Source organism: Carya illinoinensis, chromosome 13 (assembly GCF_018687715.1).
Source record: "Carya illinoinensis cultivar Pawnee chromosome 13, C.illinoinensisPawnee_v1, whole genome shotgun sequence".
NCBI classification, from domain to species: Eukaryota; Viridiplantae; Streptophyta; class Magnoliopsida; order Fagales; family Juglandaceae; genus Carya; species Carya illinoinensis.
In genome coordinates this window covers 19,563,670-19,586,278 of record NC_056764.1, presented here as the reverse complement: position 1 = coordinate 19,586,278, position 22,609 = coordinate 19,563,670, and the positions used below count along the sequence as shown (strand labels likewise).

Sequence of the window (22,609 nt, the reverse complement as noted above, 5' to 3'; positions counted from 1 at the left end):
TATGGATAATTCAATATAAAGATTAGATGTGAATGGAATAGATAAAGATAAATTTATATCATATTAGCTAAAATTTAGATTTGTATTTAGCTATTCCAACGATGGAAAGAGAGTGCTCTAATTCCAACGATGGAATTAGACAAATCACTTTATGTTTATGTTTGTATAACAACGAACTTGCTTCTTAATATAATAGTCTTTGAGGTCTCAATTGCCCCTACATCCCCTATCCAAAAGGAAAGCACACCGGAAAGACGAGATCATAGATCTTTTAAGGTATGCAGATTTCTGACAACTGTGATTGGAAACAAACTAAAAAAAAGGAGAGAGAGAGAGAGAGAGAGAGAGAGAGAGAGAGAGAGAGAGAGAGAGAGAGATTGTTAACAAATGGGTCGAAATAGTCCAATTGCATAAAATCAAAAGCATGCAGCCATGCATATCTCTTAGCAAAATTGATCCCAATTTTAAGATTTTTCGGAACAAATTGACTATTAAATTAGCACGGAATAAAACTTACCATTTTCAATGTTTCCATCAATGGTTTCAATCACCCAAAGCGGATAACTATCACGCCGGCATAAATTCTTATTAAGCATTAGGAAGGAGAAAATATAATACCAGGCAGGTTCTTTGTCGAGCTTTGTACCATCATGAAAGATCTAAGGGAAAAATGTGGAAGAAATCCTAAAAGGGAGAGGATGATCAAATCATATTTTTCCAATGATCTAAAAGATCAGCTTTCTCGTAAAAAAATGTTGTAGATCAAACAGAATAATTAAGGTTGTGTTTTGATGTTGAATTGAACTAACTGAATTCTTTATGAATAGTAATGAGTTTAGTAAATGGAGTGAATTATATGAGATCCATCTAAAATGAATTTAGATATGTTTGGATATTAAAATGAGTTTAGTATTATTTATGAAAAATTAAAAAAAATTATAAATCTCACGTATAAAAATATATTGAGTTGAAAAAAATTGTGAGTCCCACGTGTAAGGATGTTTTAAATTAAGATAAGTTTAGTAATTTGAGAGTTAAATATTTGGATGTTAAACTGATTTCAACTTAGTCTTGCAACCAAACGGGGCCTTTAAATATTCCCAAGTTTTCTTTTATGCGCAAGACCCTGCCCATGCATGCACCTATTGATTTTAAGCAAAACGCTAGATTTGAGTCATATTTGAGAAGATTGGATCTTCCCAACCTCAACGAAAGCTAACTCGATCGTGGCTAGCATGTATCGTCCCACCAGGTTGAATGAGCAATCCAAATGCACATCATATATAGGATGCATGCCAATACAGATAAACTTGACCCAAATGAAGACAAAGTACAGCAATTGTCATCCTCAATATCTCAGTTTTTTCTTAGTATATACAAATGCACATCATTTACAACAATGGTTACTTTCGGTCTTAAATCAAGAATATGATCTATAGCATATTTAGCAGCATGTACATAGCTCAAGGAATTAACAGAACCCGGCCAATTAGTCAGTAAATATCAGATAAAATTTCCCAATTTTCCTCAACTAAATTAGGTAGTCAAGCACTCTTGCATCATCATTATCCGAATTCAGAAGGCAGATTAAAGTCATTCCAATGAGGAAAACAAGCACGCACACAGCCTTGGAAATATAATAAAGGGAAGATGCCAGGGACCTAACCATGCATCGCACGCACAGACCAGCCAGCAGTACTTTAATTAGCTAGATGAGCATGCACATCAATCCTTTTCTCAGCATAAACAAACAGACAAAGTTAAGAGGACAGAACACTTGTACCGGCATCTCTAAGTCCTGAGTTTCTTCTATGCAATACAAGTAACTTATTCAGGAAACAAATCCAGGACGTCAAGGATATCAGCAAGGACTCCAGCTGCCGTGGTATCATTGCCAGCACCAGCACCTTGAATAACCAGTGGCTTTTCATTATAACATCGGCTGTATATCTCTAACTGCATTTGAGTCGAAGGAAAAAAAATTTAACTTCAATATTTTATTGTGTAATGCGACTGACCACTAAATAGGACCATGTGTAACTAGAATAAACTCCAGAATGTTGAGTGAATCAAATATAAGAGGATCACAATAGATTTGATCAAGTTATGAGCTCTTTCATAGAGAAAATCTGTGAAATGGATGCAATTTCTTATGACTGGTGATGAAGTATTTTCAGAATAAATACCGCAGTCGTGATTATATGTGTAACTTATCCTGGAAAAATTCCAGCACACAAGACACTAAATAAAATCAGAGAGTGGCAGGAGAGGGTGTTCAAACGCCAAGAGGTCCATGAGTATTACTGCTTTGATCAATGGAATTATGATATTGATCAAAGAGATATTGACTGTTGAATACTGAGGCAAAGGTACCGAGTTAACTCTACATTTTCTTTTCATCTCCAATATTTTATACCGCCATATCTGTCAGTTGCCTGTCTGCAGAGAGTAGTGAATTAAAACAACCCCTTACAACCATATTCTAGAAACGTCCCTCACCTAAACACCATACAACCATCACGCATTGTTTAGCAAGATATCCCCTAGGCCAGCTTGAAATTTCAGAGCTGTCCGGCACTGCTTGGCCTAATCTTTAGCTTTCTCAACAGATATTTTTCAATTTCCCTATTTTACGTGGAACCTCAACAAGACATGGCCTTTGTACAGAGAGTAATAAGCCTAAGGGAACTCCACCTGTCAGAACTGTGCATCAGATAAGCTAAGAGAACTCCTAGCATGGAATAAGTCTACAGCCATCCAAAGGAAGGGCCCTTTCGAAAATATTTCTCCCAAAGAAATTCTTGATACGTCCTTTGATCTCTTTCTTCAAGGCTTTAAGCTAGGGAAATCTATGCTAATATGACAAGGCCTTGCTTCTACAATAAGGAGACCTCCGTTGCTCTTACAGACATTCTCTCCCAAAACATGTTCTGAAATTTAAAGGGGTCAAATCCTGGAAACCAGCTTATAATAATCTCGTAAAATTCAGCCATGACCAGGAGCACTGTGAATCCTACCTCTCCCATTGGTAGTGAGCATAAATTTCACCAGTTCACAGAAAGGTTTATATGTACTAATTAATCGATCTTTTGAACCTTCATTATATTTGAGGAAGATCCCAAAGATCTATCAAGATGTTGCATACAAGAAAAATAGAATATTTCATTCATGGACCCATTATCCACCCCAATTTTCAGTTTGCAAGTTGCAAGTAACATTATGGCTTTTGCCTCCTTATCATAAAAAAAATTAAAAATTAAAAAAAAAAAAATGCCTCCTATTATTACTGCAGGAATGCCTTTTAGTGAACTCGCAAAAAAGATAGAACTATGAACAGAAAAAATACAGGACATACCACATTGTCGCTTCCTCTCAGCCTTCCCAAGGGAGAATCCTTAGGAAGCTCTTGAATGCCTACTTCACACCTACCCAAAAAACAAAACTTAATAAATATGAAAGCATTTTACAAAATTAGAGCCAGAGCATATCAATTCTCACAAACTTGATTATAATGCCATGGGCACGCAAGAAGACATGAGCGCACTTATTTTTATATGCTAGCAATGAGCGCACTTGTACGCAAAAGGTGGAGCTGATCCTATTTGATAAACCTCAATAGTCAGGAAATGGTCATGGAAGCTACCTTCATCATACTTTTCACAATGTCTAAATATATTCGTTTTCTTTAAAACACCTGGATCCCAAATATATTTGCTACATTTTATATACCATCTAGATGTAAGCTAATCAAAACAGGCATCCAAGAAAGATGACACCTTTCACCAGGGTAAGAACATATTCATAGAACTTTTCTACCTTAAAGGAAAATGTGAGAACTGTGCCCATCGTAGGTAGGAACTCCCCACACTGGACTAGCAGGGCGAGCAAAGCCTTGAGCAGGCATGATCTCAAGGGAATACAGCACTAGGCGAGCAAAGGCTCAAGTAAGGGTAAGTGAGGAATAATATTGAGTGAGCGAAGTAAGCGAGCATCGCTTCTAGGCAAACAATGACAAGGGCAAGCAAGGGGTATTTGAGATTAGCACTGAGCAAGCAATGCGTGAAGGCGGGCAATTCAAGGAGAGCAAAGCTTTGGGCTGGCAAAGGTAAGCAAGCTAGAGTTTGAAACATGTTCCACGAGCAAATCGATACAGATCCGAGCAAGGTACCTGAGATGCCTTCCTCTCCGTACCTTCCATCTGAGGTAAACCTCAGAGTTCAACCCTGTACTGTATGGAGAAGCCGAGCATTTTTGCTCAGAAGCATGTGGGCACTCTCACAGAAATCTCAGCCTCCACATAAATGTTTTACACAAAGCACGATGCTTGACGACATTCACAAGCGGCAGACTGAGTTTCCCTTCTTGGCCGAGCTCCTGAGTGTGCAGAGCACGTCTTGTCCGCACCAACCACACCCTTCATCTGATGTACACCTGGGCAGCCGGATGCTCGCTTATCAGCAGACCAACCAGTGATGAGCGGGCAGTGCACCCATGAAGATGATTTCACTCCTTTTTACCCCACACCTCTCAGCACTTTGCTCATGTAACACAAAGCCTTATTCCTCAGTTCTTTCTCTGTTTTTTCTCTCACACTCTCATCCTAACCCTCATTTCCAGAAAAGAAACCTTAGCGCATCAAAGTTTGGACTTGCACTCACACACACTTGGACGTCCGAAGTCACCGTAGAATCGCAGGAAAATTGACATACCATCAACTAAGCACAGCAGTTACTCACTGCTTGGGTAAGTACTCGCCGTGACTGCATCCTCGCCTTTTCTCTTGCCAGTCACCACACCTCTGTTTCGAAGCCTTTCCCCAAGATCACTGAAAAATTTCTCTTCCATTTTTCTCTCCCTCTCAACTGGTCTGGTTCAAAACACAGCAACCATTCTCTCAAAGTCTTAGACTCACTAAGGTGCCTGAGGTAGTCATCAGACCACTTGAAGCCAGCCCACCAACGACAGACTCAGTGAAAACTCACTGCCGAGCTAGGTTCTCTGCGACGGCACTTACAATGGTGATTAATGACCATAAGCATGCTGTGTACGATTTGGTTTGTTGCCTTTGAAATATCGATGTGTAGTAGGTTGGTGATGCCTTGCTTTTGGGCTACCGATTGTGAAGATATGCACGTATTCCTTATGATTTAAGCTTAATATCTTAAAGAATAGAGGAATAACGGTTCTCTGTTTCTGAGTTATCCAAACCACTAGAAGAAAGACTTGAAGGAAGGGAAAATGCATTTAGATGAAAAATACACTCTTTTAGAAAGTTGTCGGATTTCAATTGACGTCTAGGAAGGGAAATTGACTTGATACCAAAATCAAGGTCTTTTATGGAACGATTGAATCAATAGTTACGATATGCCCGAGCAGGGAAGAAGAACGGGAAGGAAGTGACATACTTAATCTACCCATTGTAGTCTCCATAAGCGCTAGTGCTCTAATACTAATTACTAATAAACGTATCTCTGCTTCTCCCTATGATGTTTGTTTTACCGAGTATACCATTGGTTAAGCTGATAAACCTCAGGTAACCATTGTTTCCATGTGCATTCCGCTTCCTCACTGAGCACTTGGAGATCTGTTTTTCCTTATGCCCAATCCTACGTTGTAACTGCATAAATGTCTTGCAAATTTTTTGGTTACCACTCAGAATGATGCATAATTGGAAGGACCTATTGCACAAATATCCAAAGTTTCAGGACCAAATCCCTTATTTCAAGCTACAAGAGGTTTAAGTGCCACTGAACAGAAGTTGAGGAGTTGCGTTGCATTTTAACTGGAAAAAATGTAATTAACAGTCTAGTCTATACTTTATGGAGAGATTAGAGGCTTCAGAAAGCATGACTCAACTAAAATCTTCCAGAGTAGCTCTCTCATAATGATGTTACCACTGCTTTTGTCCATCATAATACTGTGTCATCTTTAGCCATTCCTGCCCAGACAACAATCTCAGAAACATCTAACTGAAAAAAAATAATGCTCTTATTGTTCCATCATGTGTGAGAAGTATTCTAATACATGAAAATCTAAACATTTGAGCCATATCCTTCTTAAAGTGAATTACTCGGGATATATTCAACATATTAAATTTCTGAGCAACAGCAAAGATGCATAGAAAAATACCTTGATCCCTCAATTACACAGACATAGCGTAGTACATTTCCATTTAAAGAAGCCTTTGTAACTCTTTCTTGGATGTCCTTATCAAGCAATAACAGCCCAGAGTCCAGGAAGTCTTCAACAGACATTGCATTGGCTCCCATTTCTTTAGGGAACAAGCTCTCAATCTGAAAACACATATACTACCAAATTGTTAATTTAAGTTTTCTTTTTAATTTAAAAACACGTAAAGATGATAGCAATATTGCATTAACCTTTTACCTTAATGCTATCCAAGTTAATCCGCCAACCAAGAAGTCGAGCAAGGATCAAAGCCTGCATTACGACACCAAAAGTAAAAAATTAGAGAATATCATATGAATTATGCTTCTATAATGAAACCATGTACAGGAAAGATCGGCTTTGCAGATTATATCTGTTGCCCATTAGATGACCCTCCACTTAAAATGACTCCCCATAACTTCAATAGTTATATGGCGGAGGGCTGTAAGTAGAAATCATAATTAGGTACAGAAAAGTTATAACCATGGGCAGGCAATAGTTCCGGAAATTAAACTCTCATTTGGATAAATGGATAGCATCAGTCAAATGATTGTGCACATATTTATTCATAAAAAAACGACTGTGGACATATTGAATTCACATTTGACAAATGCAACATAAACACATGATCACTTTATCTTGTTTATTGTTCATCAAGATCTGAGACATTCTTCTCACCATGATTGTTCCAAATTGTGAGATTATTTCATATAGGAAAATCCAAAAATTAAAATGAATATGCAAAGTCAATAAGTAACCATCCACTATGCACTGTCCCTCTGTCAGCCTTATTCAATGTCTAATGGTCAGCATACTGCTAGAACAAATCAAATCAAAGCCAGAAGCCTAGAGATTTCATAATAAATAGGATGTAAAAACAATAACATCAGGCACAAAAATAAACCTGTCCTAACCTTTCTTGCAACGTCCATTCCACTAAGGTCATCACGAGGATCTACAACAAGGATATCCAATCAAAGATAATCATAGTGGCATACTAAATATCTAAAGACTTAATTCTTAATGCAAAGCACCAGCTTCACGAGACAAAGAAGAGTAGAAGTCTCGTGAAATAACATGACAAATCACACTAATTCAATAAGTGAATTTCATAGGGATACCTGCAAGCATGTGTTTTCATTTAAATCATTCAAGAATTTTACTAAACAAAGAAAGATTAAAAGAAAAGAAAATACAGAAACACTAGGAATTATAACAATCCACTGCCACAACTGAGTGGAAGTGTCTTCTCAGTAAAAAAAAATCATAAATTACATGAATAGGTTCTTTATATTCCAAAGAATACTCAAAAGGGACATAACACAATTTAAAGCCCAAAAATCATGCTGGTACACCCAAGCAAGTACAATATTAGATACTTCTCTACAAATATCCCTTAAAGGTAATTTGCATAACTTTCATTGTCATCAATGCAAGACATGAGATCTCGTATCCAATCCCATCATCTATATATAGTGTGAAGAATACAGCATTAGAGTAAAGAATGGATCATAAGCAATATTACAACTGCAAAATTCTGAAAAGAAAATGTAATGTTTATATTGAATGTTAGTATCAAGACCAACCAACAATGAAAAAAAAAAGCACATCCAGGATTAAAATTACTACTGTGTTTGCAAGTAGAAAGTGGAAACTATTTATTCCTAGACCGCCTACTGTAAATTGGCCACAAAATTCATAGGCCATGAATGTGTTTTTACAGCAAAGCAAAAGATCATAGAAACCTGGTTCAGTAAATCCCAAGCTTTTAGCAACTTTAACAACTTGGCTCAATGGCTTTCCATCTTCTACCTCACTCATTACGTACCCCAATGTACCTACAACATATGAGATATCAGTAGCATTGTTCATATGCACGTAATACCCAGACTACAAATGCAAACAATCCTTGGAGGTGATTTACAGAAGACTGTAGCCATGAGTTAACATGCTTTATGTGTACCACTCAAACTCCCAACAATGCGGTGGACAGCATCTCCAGATGAAATTACACGATTTATGGATACAATGACCGGAAGACCAGCACCAACCTAGCAAGAAAATTGAAACCAAATAAGAGGACATTGCTTAAGCCATTTCACCGCAGATGTCTCTATATTCTGAATTTGATAAATCAGAACACATGGATTACATTTGCTTAGCAAGACCAATAAGGAAGCCATACGGAAGAATCCATTTAAATCACCACCTTCTACCAGAAAGTAGCATAATAGAACTGATATCATTAATGATTAAAGTGGCAGAGTAGAAAGTGGAAACAAAACTCAGGACCTGAAATCATCATGATTCATTCCCTGCAGATGAAGCAATGATAAACTAAATCTATAAAGATGAGGGTGTGCGAAATATAAAACTCAAATTAGCAGAGAAATACAAAATGAACAAAAGAAATCACAGACAAAACATCCATGTGAACAATTAAGTCAGCATTCAAGCATAGGACTAGCACTTACACATGTATCCTCATTATTGGAGGCATAGCCAAACTGTCACAGCCTATCTGGGCCAATATAATCAAGCATTCATACAAAATTGAGCCCTGACTTCACCTACCAACTCTCATTCATAGGGAAGCAAATTCCAATTGGTCCAGACAGAAAAGACTTCAGATCATCTAACTTTAAGTCCACATAGACACTAACTTGCTATAAACATCTACCATACCACAAAGCACCTTCAAATCACTAAACAGAAAAAGAGCACAGCAAGTTAATATAACAACAAAAATGGCATCATCAATTTGAAGTATATGTCATTAAAACATGGAACAAGGGAACACCAATGGTCGATTACAGAAAGCACCTATATTCAGACATTCAATGCATCTTTTCTTTTAAAGCCCACAAAAGCTCCAAGCATGGGGGAAGAGTTGGGGCAAAAGAATGTTAAGATACATAGTATAAGGGTGCTGAGTGATCACACTATTTTTTTTTTTTTTTTTTATAGGTAATCAAGAAGTTATATTCATATAAATTGGCAAAGCCTAGGTACACAGGAAGTATACATGAGGTACACCTAGCTAGAGGTTACAATAGAAAGAAGAAGGTCATGGACCCTAAGCCCATTACAAACTAAGGGCCCCACTCATAAAAACAATGACTTAAGAAAGAAAACTTTTAACTCATCCATAGTTCTTTCTTGATCTTCAAAGCTTCTGGCATTTCTCTCCCTCCAAATACACCAAAACATACATATTGGGACCATTCTCCAGATTGCCGCTACTTGAGAGTTGCCATGTAGTCCTCTCCAGCTTGCTAGGAAATCCACCAATCTAAGAGGCATGACCCAAGACAAACCGATTCTTGAGAAAAAATCGTCCCCCATGCACCTAGCCACCTTACAGTGTAAAAGCAGATGATCTACTAATTCCCCTTGCTTCTTACACATACAACACCAATCCAGCACAATTACCCATCGTTTCCTTGGATTATCTGTAGTGAGGATCTTATCCAAGGAAGCTGTCCAAACCAAAAAAGCTGCTTTTGAGGGAGCTTTCGTCTGCCATATGCTCTTCCACGGGAACAAAGTCCTTCCAGGGCTTGTTAGCGCTTGATAAAAGTGCTATAAAATGAGTTCAACTTTATTAATAACCATACAAAGGTGATACCCAAGCACAGAAGTATACAAATGGAACACCAGTTGGCTTCTTCAACAACTCCCAAGGTTTGAGAAGAGGGGATCCTTTGTCCACTTTATTATTTGTTATGGTCATGAAAGCTTTTAGTAAAATGTTGTCAATGGCAGTTGGAGGCGGCTTTTATTTGGGTTTCTTAGTGGGGGATACTAATAGAAATACTTTCAATATTTCCCATTTGTTATTTGCAGATGACTCATTGATATTTAGTGATGTGTATCATAATCTCATGAGGCACTTCTTCTATGTCTTGAAGTTGTCTTTGGCTTGAAAGTAAACTTTGCAAAGTCAGAGTTAGTTCTGATTGGTAGTGTTTACGATATAAGGAGCTTGGCTAACATATTGGGATGCAATGTATCTTCTCTACTGATGAAGTACCCTGAGCAGATCAAAACAGGTTGGCAGGTGGAAGATGGCGTACCTATCGAAAGGTGGTCAGATCACTCTCTCCAATCCATCCACCTATTTCCTTTCTCTTTTTCCTTTACTCACAAGTGTGGTGAAGCATATTGAGAAACTTCAACGTGATTTTCTGTAGAGTGGATTAAGCGAGGAATTCAAATTCCACCTAGCCAATATGCTCTCCAATATTTGGGGGTGGATTGGGGGTTCAAATTTTGAGGATGTTCAACCACGCATTTCTAGGGAAATGGTGTGGCGTTACCACCAAGAGAGGGATGCATTATGGAGAGTGGTGATTGACTTCCAATATGATGGAGCATTGAGGTGTCCTCTAATATGGTAAATGGGGCATATGGTGTGGGGTTGTGAAAGAATTTAGAGGATGGAGGGTCTTCAATTGACATAACATATTCTTGGTGCGTGGCTCCATGGTTAGATGGCATGATATATGATGTGGAGACAGTGTCATAAAACTCTTTTTCCAGCAATGTACAAGATAGCATGTGACCAAGAAGCCTCAATGGCTGAGTTATTGGGAGTTTTTGGAGGTTCTCGCAATGGAGTGCCAGTTTTCTTAGGGCAGCCCAAGATTAGGAAATTGGTGTATTCTCTGACTTCTTTAAACTATTATAGTTAGGACTAGAGGAAGTGAGAAGATGTTTTGAAAACCTTCTAAAAATGGGAAATTCTCTATCAGCTCATTCTATGAGGTCATCATTAGTTAGCACCATAATCCTTCTCCTTGGATGAGTACTTGGGAGTAAGGCACCTCTAAGGCCGCTTTCGGACTGCTTTTTTTGGGAAGATTTTGAGAATGGACAACCTAAGAAAAAGACAAATCATAGTAATTGACTAATGTTGCACGGTAGGAGAAGTGGAGAGATAGTGGCTCGTTTACTTCCACTTTGAGGTGGCTATGGTCCAACGGGATGATCTCTTCAACAGAGTGGGGTTAGCATGGGTTATGAGGGAGAGTGTCACTCTCCTTGTTAGTGGCACAGAAATCGACAGTGGCTCGGGAGGAGAAGTGGAGAGACAGTGGCTCGTTTACTTCCACTTTGAGGTGGCTATGGTCCAACGGGATGATCTCTTCCACAGAGTGGGGTTAGCATGGGTTATGAGGGAGGGTGTCGATCTCCTTGTTAGATGGAGAGGTCTATATGTCATCTCGCAAATTGTAGCAATATGAAAGATGGTTCACATACATCTACTTTGGTGCATTTGGAGGGAAAAAAACGATTAGAATTTTGCAGGCAAGGAACACTCATTGGATGAACTTAGACACTTCTTCTTCGACACACTAATGTCATGGGAAATTTCTATAGACTTTAACGAACTCAACTTTCATGATTTTCTTATATATATTTATAATTCTTGACTAGGTGCTTCCATGTCAACACATCATAACTACTTCCTAATGAATTCACTGAGATTGCAGATGAACTAGTGCATCATATACTCATAAAAAGACTAGTGCATACCCTTTGAATCTATTACAAATATGCCATGTGGCATAGATGGAGTGATGGTGGCAGGGTCATGAAACATAATAGAGATGGGGTTGATGATGGTGAGATGGTTGAGTTGGGATTATGGCTATAATCGATCTGAGCTGAGTCGATCTTTTGGTTTACTAAGTCGAGCTTGATTCAAATAACTCAAGCTCGAGCTTGAGCTCAATCTCAAGTTGGGAGCTCACCAAGCCAAGCCAAGCTGATCAAAACATGAGCCTGATTTGATTTATTTTTTTGCATCTTTGCTCTTACTCACTCGTTAATGAGTTCAAGCCGAGTCAAGTTACTTCTCAATCTTTGTATTATTAGTCTTAAAATATTTTTATTTTTCTTAATGAAATTGAATAATTAAAAATATAAAATTACAAAAAAGACTATTGAATTTAATGAAATCTTTACTACCATTATATAGACCCCCCCCTATATTGAATTATAAGATTGAAAAAATTTTATGAATGAATAAAAATTTGGAAAAACAGATGCCTTAACCTTTCTAAATTTCTACCTAAATAATTACAAATGGGATAACAATAACAAAAATTACATGAAAGAGGAAAAAAAAAATTCATATGTAAGTTTAGACTATAGTATAATTATAAGAATTTTATATAATTTATCCATTACAATATGCAGTTGGTCAATATTTATTTTTAAAGCCCATATTGTATGTCTACAAAAGTTACTTAATAGTAATTTATTTATATATATCTATATATTATATCTGTATATATTAGTTTTGCAATGGTGACATGGTATGTGTATGATAGTATGCACAATATACAATAGCATATATCAACATTTCTTATATGGTTCCTACACAATAGTATATGAAACTACTAAGTCCTACCTATTAACTATTATGTATATTATAAAATGGCTAATATAATTTAATTACTTAAGTACTTAACTAACTACATATAACTATGGACTATATTCAATATATAGGCATAAATGACTAGGCATAATTAATTAGGTTGCATGATACATATTTAATTATAAAGGTTACTATACTTATATTATTAAACTTAATATGTATACATGCATATCTATATACTTAAGAATGTAGGTCAAGTATAAATGCGAAGGCCTTAACGAGCCTTAATCGAGTCGAATTTAATCAAGTAAACATCATTTACTAATTAAGCAGGTTTCTACTTTCACGATCAAGCTTTTCCTTTTTCATGAGTCAAGCACGGTTCAAGTTTAACCAAGCAAGTATTGGGCGAGAAATCATACGGACTGGTTCATTTACAACCCTAGTTGGGATGTCATTTTGTGTATTTACATTCTGTTGGTGCTTTACATCGTTAGAACAACATTGAGAGGGTGTTTTGAGAAAAAATATATATATATAAGATTTGATTTCTTGAACGCATTTTCAAACTAGTGTCCTATCAAATAGAAACTGCTCTTTATTATATTAAAGAGCCACAGTTTTCGTTTTAATATTATTAGAAAGTAATATTAGCATTTCAATTTCAGGTGAATTTGCAAAATGAGGCAGAAATGACATTTTAAGCTCAATGTTCCCTTAAATTAGACTATCCGGGGAAATGTGAACTTAAGAAGCTAATGCAATAATGCATACATAGATGTGTACAATCACATATCTATATAGTCAGGAAATTTATTACAATATATAAAAGCTTTGTAAAATATTGCGCCACCTCAGCATTTGTCTATTTTCATTTAATTTTATAATTATTTTATTATTCCCTAATTAGAATACAATCACATTTACACTTTCACCCTTTATTTCCAGTTTAGTAACCCGCCTTTTACACATTCTGTCAGCTTGTACCCTTTATTACCACTTCATTAGCTGGCTCTTGCACTTGCAGTCTCAGTTAACACCTTTAATTTTATTAAGTTCAATTTTACTTTAAATCTGTTCATTTTCCATGTTATCAAAACTATTTGGTTTCCAGGTTGTTAAAACAACTGGATAACTATCTCAGCATTAATTTATTCCCTTAAACATTGTTCGGTTTCCAGACTGTTCTGTTTCTAGGTCATTCAGCTTAAGAGAAGAAGTCTGTTGTGCTTCTGCTTATTTCTCTACAGATCTAGCTCTTCTAAATAAGGTGTCAATTTTTGTTTCATTGTCATCTTGGAGAGGTATTGCCGAATGCCATTTTTAAGTCATTGATGCTACTCGAAACAACTGTTGCAGCTTCTTCTTGGAACCCATCTGATTAGGTGCTTATGAAAGGTTCCACCAGTTTCGCTCTTTCTGGCAATTTTGGTGGTGTTGGTGGGCATCTCTTTTCTACAACAAGCTACGACAACTAAGACTCCAGTGTCAAGCCCAACATTTGAAACTCATCTTCGTGCCCACTTTCTTTGCATCTCTTACAACTTTGACTTTCAGGTTGTTCTTGTAAGCTATTGTGGTCTAAATTCCAATGACCAACATAGATAGGCAACATGATCGTTTACTTCCCTTTTGCACTTCCCCCCTCTCTCTATGTGTATAAGTTGACAAGTATATCAAGCTTCTCGAGAGAAGTGGGGGAATATATTAAAACTTAATAATTTCCCGCGCATTATTAATAAGAATATTAGAAGCAATTGCAGCATCATCATATTGACCAGAGAAAAGAATGGTTGAGTTTTAACTGAACGATAACTAGACAGCAATATTAACAAGTAGTCAAAAACAAAGATAAAATGATTAGGGCCTCGTTTGGTTACACAGATGAGATGAAAGTTGAATAAAATATTTATTTTGATAGGTAAAAGTAAATATTATTCATAAAGAGGCATAGCCTGAGTACACTAGAGGTATACAAAGAACATGCCAGGTTACAACTAAGAACTAGTGAGGGTTACAAGCAAAGTATGGAGATCATCTGTATTACAAATAATGGCCGAAGCCCAGGAAAGCAAAGTACAGTAAAAGAAACGTTTCAGTTCAGCCATAGAGAGCTCCATATCTTCGAAACACCTCTTGTTTCTCTCCAACCACACACACCACATAATGCAGTGAGGTATCATTTTCCATACAGCAGCTATTTGAGCATTTCCCCGTATACCTTTCCAACAGCACATAAGATCCCTAACACTTCTAGGCATGACCCATGCCACCCCTACCCTACTAAAAACATCATGCCATAGGCTCCGAGCTACTTCACAGTGTAATAAGAGATGATCAACAGATTCCCCATCACACTTACACATATAACACCAATCTGAAATAAAAAACCCACGTTTTCTCAGATTATCCGAGGTAAGTATCCGCCCAATAGATGCTGTCCAGACAAAGAAAGCAATTTTGGAAGGTACCTTGCACTTCCAAATAGCTTTCCAAGGATAGCTAGGACCATGGTGTAGGCCCAAGAGGGCCGAATAAAAGGACCTCACCGAGAATTTTTTATTACCACTTGGTTTCCACACCAGCCTATCCCTCATCACATTACCAAAAGATGTAGCATATAGAGAGTCAAAAAAGCCAGACAACATGTCCAGCTCCCAATCTTGAGCCGCTCTTGAAAAAATCACATTCCAATGAACAGCACCATTAGAGCGTGTCAATAAATCAGCCACAGCAGCCTCCTTGTCGCATGCGATTTGGTAAAGCATAGGAAACGCCTGCTTAAGAGCCATGTCCCCGCACCAAACATCATGCCAAAATGAAACATTGTTGCCGCTGCCAATTATAAATCTGAAAAAATGAGAAAATCTGTCCCAGCCAGCTCTTATGTTTTTCCACAAGCCCACTCCATGTGCTCCCCTGACTTCGTTAGAGCACCACCCCCCCCTTAGGCTCCCATACTTAGACTCTATCACTTCTCTCCACAAGCCCTCTCCTTCACTATGATACCTCCATAACCATTTCCCCAATAGTGCTTTGTTGAATACCCTTACATTACGCACTCCCAAACCCCCCCATTGAATTGGAGAACAAACTTTATCCCAACCCACAAGGTGGATTCTAGCTTCGTGCCCCATACCTCCCCAAAGAAAGTTGCGAAAGGTTTTTTCGATGCGAGAAGCAACACTTGCGGGTATCGGAAATAAGGAAAGAAAATACGTGGGGAGGTATAGTGTACTCTTAATAAGAGTCCATTTACCACCCTTGGATAGGTATAACCGTTTCCATCCAGCCAATCTTCTTTCAATTTTTTCTATCACTCCATCCCAAATAGACTTAGTCTTGAACGCTGCCCCCAATAGAAGGCCAAGGTATTGCAAAGGCAAAGAAGAAATCTGACAGCCCAATATAGAAGCCAAGTCTTGAATATTGTTCACACTACCCACAGGGACCATTTCAAACTTTGAGAGGTTTACCTTCAGACCTGAAACCGCTTCAAAGCACAGCAAAATAGCTCTCAAATACTGCATATGAACACTGTCAGGCTCACAAAACAGCAGTGTATCATCAGCAAATAAAAGGTGAGAGATGGAAAGCCCTCCCACCGAGAAACCAGCAATAAAACCTCCACTAACCGCTGCACTCAACATGCGACGCAAAGCATCCATAACAAAAACAAACAGTAGAGGGGATAGGGGATCCCCTTGTCTTAATCCCCTGGAGCTGGCAAAGAATCCCTCCGGTGTTCCATTCACCAACACCGAATAGCGGACCGTAGATATACAATGTCGAATCCAAGATAACCATCTCTCCCCAAAACCACATCTCGCAAGTAAGTAGCACAAAAAATCCCAATTTACATGGTCATAGGCCTTCTCCATGTCCAGCTTACACAAGAGACCTGGTTTACCCTCCTTGAGTCTACAATCCAAATATTCATTGGCAATTAAAAATGAATCCAGAATTTGTCTCCCCTTTACAAACGTGTTTTGGGGTTTTGTTATAATATTATTCAAAACCTTGCTCATGCGATTGGCCAACACCTTTGCAATAATCTTGTATAATCCATTAATGAGGCTAATTGGTCTAAAGTCTTTCATCTCCCTTGCCCCAACTTTCTTAGGGATTAGAGCAATAAATGATGCATTAATACTTTTTTCAAATTTGCCAAAAGAGTATAGCTCCTGAAAAACTTTCAAAACATCCGCCCCCAGCACATCCCAACATTCATAATAGAAGGCTATTGAGAACCCATCCGGCCCCGGTGCTTTGTCCTTAGCCATCCCACGAAGCACCCGAAGAACCTCATCAGCTTCAAAAGGTCTCTCCAGCCACTCCGAACTAGCGTGATCAATGGTCTCAAAGTGCATACCATCCAGTTTGGGCCGCCACCTGAAACTTTCTGTGAATAGAGTTTCATAAAAGTTAACAATATGGTTCTTAATGTCCACATGATTAGAGAGAACTTGGCCCTCCACCTGAATCACATCAATAGCATTATTTCTACGGTGTGAATTGGCCACCCGATGAAAGAATTTCGTACAACGGTCTCCTTCCTTCAGCCAAAGAGCTCTCGACTTTTGTCACCATGAAATTTCCTCCATAAGTAGCACCCTTTCCAATTCCGATGAAGTAGCTAATTTCTTGCGGGCATCTTCTTCAGATAAAAGTGCACTCACCTCCCTTTCCTCCAAGACCTTTATCTCCTCCATAAGGTACCTTTTTTGATCATTAAGATGCCCAAAAACTTCTGAGTTCCACCTCTTCAAATCCCCCTTCAAAGCTTTCAATTTCCCAGCCAATATGAAGCTTGGTGAACCCACAAAAGAGTAAGAAGTCTACCACGACCTCACTTTATCCACAAAACCATCAACTTTCAGCCACATATTTTCAAACTTAAAGTATCGTTTACCCTCCTGAATACCTCCACAATCTAGGACAACGGGGAAATGGTCTGAACAAATTCTGTCCATTCTTTTCTGCAGCATTGTAGGGTAATGTGCCTCCCACGATGGGGATACCAAAAATCTGTCTAAACGAGACCGCGACCGATTATTAGACCAAGTATACTCACCACCAACAAGTGGTAGATCCACCAAGTCCATATCAAAGATAAAGTCAGAAAAAAATCTGGTGACATTAAAATCACCTCCAATGCACCATGGCAAATTCCACCAGCTGCCCAAACCAGCTAACTCCTCCCATAGGACCTTCCTAAGATTGTCCATGTCCGGCCCATACACACCAACAAAGGCCCAACAAAAACCATCCTCCACATTTCTAAACGAACACGCAGCCGTAAAATTTCCAACACATTCCTCAATCGACTCAACCACCCTTGAATCCCACATAATGAGAATACCCCCGGAGGCTCCCCTTGACGCAAGAAAGACCCATCTCACAAATGGACAGCCCCAAATGCTATTAATGAAGTTACGATCTACAAATTCCAATTTTGTTTCCTGCAAACAAACAATATCCAGCTTCCAATGACGTAAAAGATTCTTCACCCTCAACCGCTTTTTGGGATCATTGAGACCCCTAATATTCCAAGAAAGGATTCTAGGCTTCATGGGGAACAACAACCTTGCCCTTGAATCTTCCCTTTCTAGTGCTCCCCTCCCTTTTGTCATAATTGATTGAGCAAGAGAGACGTTTCAGTTCCCTCTTTTTCCTAGTAGTATTTTTAGGAGTTTGGACCCGTCCCTCCTGAAGAGCGATAATTAAATCTCTAAATTGCTCCTCATAACCCACACAAGAGATCCCCATACATTCCTGAAGATCCTTCACTTTCTGGACCAACCAATCTGAATGTGAATCTCCCATAGAAAACAAGGGAGATAACGTACGTAGAGGCTCCACCTCCTCCTCCCCCTGAGTTAACAGAAGCATGGATTGTATAGGATCTGACCCCCCTCCTTCCACTTCTACACGTACATTAGATACTGGAGAAATTAAACTCAGATCCTCCTCCCTACTAATAGTATGCTTCACAAGCTGGAAGTCCATTACCGGCAAAGAAGATCTCTGGAAAACCCCATCCCCATCCTCCCTACCAGCCTTCGACCAGTTCTGTTCAAAAATAACCATTGAAGAACTATTCCCGAGCCTTGGATGAGGCATATCGGCATTATCTGTGTCCTGGGGGACCTTTGCCGGTGGTGAAAAGCCCTTGCCGGCATTATCTGTACCTCGGGGGGCCTTTGCCGGTGATGGGCGTATCTCGCCGGCGTTTTCTGTAGCCATCGGAGAGTTCTGTCCTAGCCCAGTCGACAGGGAGAGGTGATAACCCACCTCTGTACTGGGTTCAGACTCTGCCTGAGTCGAGACCCTCTGTGACGGCTCCACCTCCTTCCCTTGCAAACCCCCCACAACCCCCACTTCAGTAGACAGACCATTTTCGGCACCTTCAAGCACAACTTCTGCCGAGGAAAGCATTTCGATTTCCACTGCAACAGGCGAAGGATCTTCAACCTGAGACGGGTCCGTCTGTACTAACGCCGTCGCCACCGCCGTCTGTATTAACGTCGTCGCCGTCGCCGACTGTATTAACACCATCGCCGTCTCCGACTGAATCACGTCAGACGACGGGCCTGCCAAGCAGCCTGGCCGTGCCTTCCACTCCCGTCACACCTCATTTCTGCCTTGGGTTGGGCCCGTGGGCTTAAGCCCACCACGTCGAGCATAAGTTTGAAGCCCATCACGGGCTGCTGCTAGCAGAGGCCACTTATTTCGGGCCCCATCCCTTGGGCCTAAAAACCCATCCCTTTCAGACCCAGCCCCTTCAATTCCCATACGAATTGAGCCTGAGCCCAAACCCATATCAACTTCTTTTTTTCCTTTTACGCCCCGTATTAAACAATCCATCTTCTCCTGCAGCTTTGCAATTTGTTTTCTCATATCCAGCATCAAGTTCAACACTTCCTGATCAAACACGCCACCAACCCATCTGTCAGAGCCAAGGTCACATCCCGCCGTTGTGCTATCCTTTCTTAAGTCTTGGCCTAAGCCTCCTATGGGATTAGCCTTCCCAAATTCAAAAGTTCTTCACCCATTATGCACTGGTGCTGACTTCTGTTGAAGAACCTCCATGTACGACGGCAAAATTTGGTGGTTAACCTTGGAAACCTCCGCTCTACTGCTGTTGGTAAAGACAGCTCTATAACCAGGAGCCGGAGCAGAAGGAGTAGAGCTAACAGCCTCCCTTACTTTTCTAGCAAAACATGACCATCCACTTCCAGTCCTCCCTTCTGGAATAACAATAAGCCTATTCCCCTTACCAGAGCCTAGCTCCAAGAGTTTAAGAAATCTGCCATACGAATTATGGCAGACTTGAGCTAAGAGAATCCTACTACCATCCCTTTTGGTCTGAAAAGGGGTCCTACTTTTCACTAACTTCCAGCTTTCCTCAAGCACCTTGGCCAACCAGATCACCATCTCCCTATTCAGATAAAGAGCCTTGGTAAAGTTGTTACATCTCTCAACAATACAGAAGAGATTTCCTTCTAATCTTCTGAAAACAAAGAATTTCGCTTCAATCCAAAAGCTACTCTCCATGGAACACCCTCTCGAGATTACCATTTTCCAAAAGCTACCATTTTCCTTCATTAAAAGAAAGCCACATGATGTTCTGGAAAATATCCTTCTGTAAAACTTTCCATTGATTTCCTGCAAATGGCCTTTTTTTCTCTCTTATCTCTTCTCTCTTATCCTTCTGTAAAACTTTCCTGCAAAATTTATTAAAGAAAGACACAACATTTCCATCTACAACCACCCAACAATGTTGGAACAAAGCCATGTTGAACCCATCCAACCCAAAATTTATCTACTCTCATATCACTGAGAGTTCCTAACAATTCTTCCTTCTCAAATATTTCCAAAGATTACAGCAGAATTTAATGTGTTTGAACATAATGCAACTCCATAAGTAAATTAGCTTTATCAATGGAAGTAAAAAAGAATGTCCATGAGTTCATGCAATATAAATCTCAGCAACAATGAAATACCTTTACTAAGGCACCAATGACACCTAAGCTAGTCAGCCTCAAGTACTCGAATGGCCTTGACTTGTTGAATAAAATATTGTTAGAATAAAATTTTTTAAGGTTATTTTTGTTTTAGGATTTAAAGAAGTTGAATTATTTTTGTATTTTATTTGGGAGTTTGGGAAAGTGGTAATGATTAGATGAGATGAAATGAGATGGTTTGTGTAACCAAACAAGACCTGAGAGTCCAGCTTTATATCCAAGACACTTCCCGTTCTTGGGTAAATGGCATATTTTAAATCTATTACCCATAACGAAAATAAGGCTCCATGATGCATCAAGCAAAATAATGACTTACAGTTGACTCATGCCGAATGCGACGCGGGTGTGAAACTAGTTTGTCATAATCCTCCTGTAGCCCAGCAAGTAAAAGGTTTCTTTCAGACACTTCACGTGTTACTGGGTATCTCAGAGACAAATTCATATAACACGAGTGGTGATCATAGAATAGGAAGAATGAAAAGACAACAATGACACTCTTGTTTTAAAAAATATTACTACAAATAGAACATGTGGACGGTTTCTCTTGGTAAAAATGAGAAAGGATTGCTTCAATCTACCAAAGCTACAAGAGTTAATTACCATTGTAGAAGTAAGAGGCTTTTTATTTGCCAGGACAATGCAACAGCCCAAATCAACCACTTGTTTTAATACTCCAATAGTCCCTGAACTTGCAGAGCAATCTACTAAAGCCAGACCTTTTACAGATAATAGCAAAATAAGGTCATATATTCAAGGCTGAAAGCATGAACATCTATCTCCAGAATCCAATTTCTGAAATTAAGCATGAGTAAAGATGAAATATGAAAACAAAAGCACTTGAGGTTCAAAAGCCACATACCTAATGATTTACCCAGAACGGCTGCAATGTCTATAACTTTCCTTGTTGAGTCTGAATTGGTGAGTGCTTGAAACTGACCTTTAGCAAAGATAAGACAAGAAGTATTAGACACACACAGTCATAATACAACCTCGTCAGTACAAAAAGATAAGTAATCGAATTACCAGAATTGCAGAGTGTCAGGAGAGAAGAACCACTCAACTTGACTCGACAAACTTCCAATAGAAACTCGTCATCTAACTCCATTGACAACTCATCCGACACAACAATCAACGACTTACTATCACATACCCCCACAACTCTCAAGTGAACTCCCTGCCAACCAAACCTGGTCTATCAAAGAAAGCTCATAATGATACATGCATTCGCATAGACATACATAGTCATACATACATACATACATACATACATACATACATACATACCACACACACACACATGTCCCTATATCAAATCAGCCAACAGTTTAGCCATCCTGGGTGATAAGGAATTAAACGTACTCAGGTTTGTCTACATCCAAGGAAGGCAGTTTATTAAACTATTGGTGTTTTCCAGCATCTGCAACATGCAGAAAGAAGATATGCACTATTCTTTTTAGAAGCAAAATCATTTCCATGTTAAGAATACGAACATTGGGATATGATTCTACATTATCAAAATCACTTCGACAACGAAATGGACTCGATTCTGAATACACAAAGAAATCACGACGCCAAATAAATGATTTTTTCTAAGTAATGGCGACCAGTTTGGCGTGAAGAGATCGGCAGGAGACAATATGCTGGAGGAGCTGCCGCCCAACGCCACCGCAACCCATCAAAAGCAGAGGAATAGTCTTCATTTTTCCACTCTGATTTCTTCTCTTTTGCGGCTTTGCCTCCTTGGTTATGTGGGGCTTTATATTATCACTGGGTTGTGCAACAGGACACCCCGATCTACAGAAAGGAAAAAGCTACTCGGACCGAGATTGCTGACCGAAAAAATCGACCGACTGAGGTGGGAAAGCGAGCTGCTTTTTACGAAAAGAACCCTTAGTATATCCCTTCCGAGTGACAAAAGACCTTTACTCGGTATCCGAGCCCCTCTCTCGCCTCCCTCTTGCGTGAATCTCCCCTGTTCTGCTTGGTGAAATTTTTTAAATGAGATTTTTGAATTTTAAAATTAAATATT

At 39.0% G+C, this 22,609-nt stretch overlaps 1 protein-coding gene across 4 annotated transcripts; it reads right to left on the bottom strand.

Annotated features, from left to right (window-relative positions):
* Window positions 1-1,322: 1,322 nt before the first annotated feature.
* LOC122291514 (bifunctional aspartokinase/homoserine dehydrogenase 1) lies at window positions 1,323-22,342 on the bottom strand. 4 transcript variants are annotated; one of them, XM_043099260.1, is made up of 13 exons: window positions 22,089-22,321; window positions 21,940-21,997; window positions 21,604-21,754; window positions 21,440-21,517; window positions 21,181-21,296; window positions 20,897-20,950; window positions 8,132-8,219; window positions 7,914-8,006; window positions 7,083-7,123; window positions 6,388-6,441; window positions 6,130-6,293; window positions 3,356-3,425; window positions 1,323-1,956 (listed from the first exon to the last, which is right to left on the bottom strand). In XM_043099260.1, exons 3-13 carry the CDS (start codon window positions 21,683-21,685, stop codon window positions 1,828-1,830), a joined length of 969 nt encoding a protein of 322 aa, XP_042955194.1. In that variant the 5' UTR covers window positions 21,686-21,754; window positions 21,940-21,997; window positions 22,089-22,321; the 3' UTR covers window positions 1,323-1,827. The 4 variants fall into 4 exon arrangements, 3 of the variants coding, with proteins under 3 accessions (XP_042955194.1, XP_042955193.1, XP_042955195.1); XR_006236662.1 differs by lacking the exon at window positions 21,940-21,997 and adding an exon at window positions 5,857-5,938 and having other exon boundaries at window positions 1,883-1,956; window positions 22,185-22,342; XM_043099259.1 differs by lacking the exon at window positions 21,940-21,997 and having other exon boundaries at window positions 22,185-22,342.
* Between the last annotated feature and the right edge of the window lie 267 nt (window positions 22,343-22,609).

Excerpts from the sequence above, each read along its gene's own strand:
- LOC122291514 (XM_043099259.1), bottom strand. The coding sequence starts at position 22,280 with ATGAAGACTATTCCTCTGCTTTTGATGGGTTGCGGTGGCGTTGGGCGG. Across the intron at positions 6,442-7,082 it reads GAATGGACGTTGCAAGAAAG|GCTTTGATCCTTGCTCGACT; the intron begins GTTAGGACAGGT and ends GTCGTAATGCAG. Across the intron at positions 1,957-3,355 it reads TGAGAGGAAGCGACAATGTG|TTAGAGATATACAGCCGATG; the intron begins GTATGTCCTGTA and ends ACTCAAATGCAG.